The sequence below is a fragment of the Glossina fuscipes genome, unplaced genomic scaffold (assembly GCF_014805625.2).
Source record: "Glossina fuscipes isolate IAEA_lab_2018 unplaced genomic scaffold, Yale_Gfus_2 65949, whole genome shotgun sequence".
Taxonomy (NCBI): Eukaryota; Metazoa; Arthropoda; class Insecta; order Diptera; family Glossinidae; genus Glossina; species Glossina fuscipes.
In genome coordinates this window covers 1-5,059 of record NW_024004107.1, presented here as the reverse complement: position 1 = coordinate 5,059, position 5,059 = coordinate 1, and the positions used below count along the sequence as shown (strand labels likewise).

At 29.9% G+C, this 5,059-nt stretch overlaps 1 protein-coding gene across 1 annotated transcript; it reads left to right on the top strand.

Annotated features, from left to right (window-relative positions):
- The first annotated feature begins 369 nt into the window (after window positions 1-369).
- On the top strand, window positions 370-4,819 carry LOC119643878 (zinc transporter 10-like). The gene is made up of 2 exons (XM_038043379.1): window positions 370-489; window positions 4,288-4,819. Exons 1-2 carry the CDS (start codon window positions 467-469, stop codon window positions 4,493-4,495), a joined length of 231 nt encoding a protein of 76 aa, XP_037899307.1. The 5' UTR covers window positions 370-466; the 3' UTR covers window positions 4,496-4,819.
- Window positions 4,820-5,059: the final 240 nt, after the last annotated feature.

The window sequence follows — 5,059 nt, the reverse complement described above, 5'->3', positions numbered from 1 at the left end:
TCTCATTCTATTAATTCGATACAAAGCAATACGAAAGCGTCACCTTTGACGAGAATTTGTCATCGTTACGATAAAACAAAACAAAAACCAAGAAAAAGAAAACAAAAAAAAGAGAATTTTTTTAAAAAAATTTTTTTGTTTTCTATTTATTGTATATTATTCGTTGTTGTTTATTGTATTTGTTTTGCATTTTTTAAGCTGATTTCGTGTGAATTCATTACACGCGTGAGCAATCGGTACATTTTCACATTTCTCTCGCAGTGTTTGTTAAAATTCTTTTTTTTTTTTTTTTTAAATTAAATTTTCTTATTTGCTTGCTCTCTGCAATTAATCGCTGGTTGCCGTGGGTGTTCTGTCGTCTATGAGAGAGGGAGCAGCAAGCGTTTTACTTTATTAATTGTATTTTATTCAGATAAAATATTTAAAACAAAAGGAAATCGCAAACGTTTATACCCCAATACGCTGGATGAGCAAAATGCAACTTTTTGTGTAAGTTTTTAAATTGAAAATTGAAAAGAAAAAGTTTTTTCAAATGTTGTTCAACTTGTTGTCTGTTTCAAAAAGATTTCATTTGTTTTCTTTGATAATGATAACGATAATGATAATGATAATGATGATGATGGTGAGAGAAGTAGATAAGATGCGAGACATGAGAAAACAAAAAGAAAAGGAGAGAAGAGAATCTGCGCTCGCCACTCTACACCCACCCACCCGGAAAACGAAATAATATGCATTCTATGTAAATATAATTTATAAAATTAGTTTCGACACATACCCAGGTGTATTGTATGGTACACTTTATATACGCTGTCCATATTCCTAATCAGTGCAAAACTCTAAAGCATTCTTCAAAATGAACAAGGTCGTGATAATTAAAATTCTCAAGTATTGAAGCGTCAACCATTTCCTAAATTTTTTTTTTTTTTTAATATTAAAAAATGAACAAACACAATCCACGCAATTTAATTGTAATATTGTATCGAAATTTCCAAGTATATAAATAGACAGAACAACTTCTACAAGACGGCTTTGGCACTAACTTGTAGTTTTAAAGTGTTGAAAATTGCAATGTTTCGCAAGAGATGAAAGACTTGATCTATTCTTGATGTTAAGTTTTTACATATAAGAGCATTAATTAACGGAAATGATTACTACTACATCAAGCAAGCTCCCACGAAAAAAATACACATATATATGTATATACTATTGACCTCTTATTACTCTTCTAAACATTTGCAATTCAATTTTTGCGAATTTAACTGCCTTTTGTTTTGGCCCTAAATCAATTTCCGAATGCAAAAATTTTTGCTTCTCATTTCTTAGGTTTTAAAGAAGTGTAACTCGGCTAATATTTTTTATTTGAGATAAATCTAGTGATGACAGGCTTCGAGACATTACTTACTCTTCGTTTCATTCATTGATTTAATGGTTTAATGTTAGGCGCAGCGGCAATGTGAACAATAACAAAAACGAGAACTCGTTTAATATCTCAATGCATTGAAAACTGAACGAAGGTCAGAGATCGAGCCCATACGCATATGCGTTGATAAAAATTATGATTTCTTTCTCACTAATATGAAGTTATGAAATAGTGGATGTGATGTCCATCGTAATTCCACTCAAAATGCGCAAGATTTAGCAAACCCTTGTATGATATAGAGTTTAATAAGTATGTATGAGTGTATCTAACACACACAAGGTCTTGAAATATTTCCATATTTTATGGTACCGATAAAGTCAAAATCATTTATTGAATTGATATAAATTTGTCCGTCCGCCCGTTTGTCCGGTTGAGGTCTGAGGTCCATGTACTTTCGTGTTTAATCGATCGAGTTCACAATTTTCGACACGTGTGATGGGTTTCATCATAAAGTCGAATCATATTGAACATGGATTAGATAAGACTCGTTGTGCGACCGCTTCTTCAAGTTTTCCCATACAGTGAGCTTACAATTTTACACTTATAATTTCTAAATTTCTCACCAAAAATCGCTGAGCAATCGTATTTTGGCATTCTAACAAAAGATGCATTTGGATTGGGTGGACCATATATTTTAAACACCCTACTACATCAACTTTCTTAAGGAAAATAAGTCTTGATATGGCGAAATCGTTCCATTTTTATTATTTCACAATGATAATTGAGCAATAATTTTTAGTTCGACATAGAACTCAACTGTACCAAATATGAGTGGTGTACGTCTATTTGTAGCATCTTAGTCTATATAAGGAATCAGGTGAAAAGTAAGCGAATCATAATAAAAATTAATTGTATCTGATTTGGATTATATTTGTGCCTATATTTCGGAACCAGTTCTATCTATATAAAGTTATTGATGAAAAGAAAGCCCGAACTGACATTTTCCGAACGAAAGCAAATATGTAAATGAAAAACTAATTCTGGCAAATTTAGACAGGTCCGCTTTGAACCCTTTTCCACATAAGGGATCCCATGAAAAGTGTGCTCTTCTATGAAAACAAGTTGTGATTAAAGTGTAAGTCTACTTGGTACGGGCTGACTATAATTTTCGTAATTTTTTTTTTTTTTTTTTATTTCTTTAATAAATATAATTAACCACACTGGTTAATATTCCCTAAATAGATAGCGTAACCAATTAGAACTGTGACGACACACCAATCGTAATTAAAGCATCGTCTACCGCACTGATAATGTATCCGTTCTGATAATTACGCTTCTTAGTTATCCATGTTAACCCGAGGCATTCGTTTAAGAACGAACTGTATAACATAACATGTGTGTGATCTCCGATTGCCTTATTCTCATATTTTAATGTTTTCTTAAGTATCGTTTTAATGTAAAATTAAAGAAAAGAACAAATGAACGATCAAGTTGCGGCTATTAAAAAAATTCGATTTAAATTGAATATAAATTGTTTATTTTTTATTGTTCCCTGCTTTCTTACGAATATTGCTGACATCAAGAGGATCTTTTTTGTTAAAACAACCAACGACAACATTGTTGTAATGACAGATACTTTCCTTCATATTCAAGTTGTTATGACTAAATAAACAAAACATAGACGAGAATATACCAACGTACAAGTGTGCGTACATAAGTATTTTCGCTATGCATATGTATGCATACATGTATGTAAATAAAAGATAGCAATCAAGAATTCTATTCATATGATTTGTTTAATTAGATACATACTTACATATATATATAATAACAAAATTTTATTGAAATTGTTGTCAAAACAACAGCATTTATTTTTAATTTTTTTTTGTTTTTTTTTTTTTTTTGGAAAAAAGAAAACACGATATCGATGTATATAAAGAGGACCAAAGTAAACAACAACAAAGAAAGTGAAAAAAAACAATTATCACAAAGCAAATATCTGTCTGACGATGAGAATCAATATTTCGCCTCTAAACAACGTGACATAATTTCATTTACGTGTAATTGGAATGACAAGAATTGATTAAAACGAAACGAAAATGAATATATACAAATAAATGAAAAACGAAAGGGAAATCATCCAACATATGTGAAATTTTTGTAAAAAAATTCACATCAATTTATTATGCATTATGCTTACTGCTGGATGATTAGTAGTAGTAGTAGTAGTAGTAGTAGTAGTAGCTTTAAAACAAATCCGGCTAAAACTATATATTTTGATAATTATATCTCCCGCTATGAGTTTTTAGTTAAAATAACTGACTCGGGCGCTGTGATCTCGATACTTTATAACTTCGATTACATATATATCCATATATATATATATATAGAAATGTGTGATCATTTGATTTATACAAGATCGACAAAGCGAGCAAACGATAATGATGTAAGAACTGATGATTATATTGATGATGATTTTAATTCTGATTTTTTTTTTTTTAATTTATTTTTTTAAGTTTCTTTTTTTTTTTTTTTTAAATGCTTCACTGTTTTATGCTAAGTCATTTCAAAAGTTTTCCTTAGATATTAATTGAGATCAAAAAAATATTAAGCCTTACAATGTATTAACATCAACAATATCGAATGACTACAAAAGCCTAATATTTTTTAGATTATTTCATATTTTTATTAAGATAAAGTGCGTATGTTTGTGATTTTGTTATCTTCTACAATAAATTTGTATTTAGATAACATGATTTTTCCTGTAACTTGTTGTCTTGTTGTTCTTATTTCAATTTATATATATACATATATCAATACATTTAGACATATATGTATATATATATAAATTGCATACAAAAGTTAAAAATAATTAATATCGCTTCAAATATATATTTCAATGGATTTAACATTTCGTCTTTTTGCAGATTTGCTAAAATGTCCAAATACTCAGGTAAAAAATGTCGCTTACTTTCCATGATGCTGTTGACCGGTTTTTTCTTCTTTGTGGAAATCGTTGTCGGCTATGTAACAAATTCCATGTCTTTGGTAGCTGACAGCTTTCATATGCTGGGCGATATAGCTGCGCTCGTCATATCCTTTCTATCAGTTAAAGTAAGATATGGAAATCAATAATTTCAATATAATTCATTGACAAATCACTTATTATTATTTAGTAGTAAACGCATTGTAATGGACTATAGCCTACCATCCATCGTTAAATACCACTTCGGAGGTAATCAAAATGTAAAAAACATTGTAAACATGGGATGAACAGACGAACAGACGAAACTTAAAACGATTCAGAAAGTGATTCAGCAATTCAGCGATTCGATTGTTATAACAGAAGGGTGGTGGGCGGTCCTAGCTTGAGTCACTCTAAGTGTTGTATACATGCACAAACTTAATATATACTTGTACTGCATATGCATATGGTGTAGGGTATAAACACTTCATAAGAACGTTACAACATTTTTTTAAAGAATACTCAAACTTAGAAAATACTTTAGTCTTAAAATTTATTTCTTTGCTATAAGCAAATTACAATAGTAATTAACAAAAAATTTAGAAAAAGTTTCCATGTACTTACACTACTTGTAAAATAGCTTTACGTCATGACTAAACGCCCTACTAATAGTACTATTATTACTATTACTACTACTACTACTACTACTACTACTACTACTACTACTACTACTA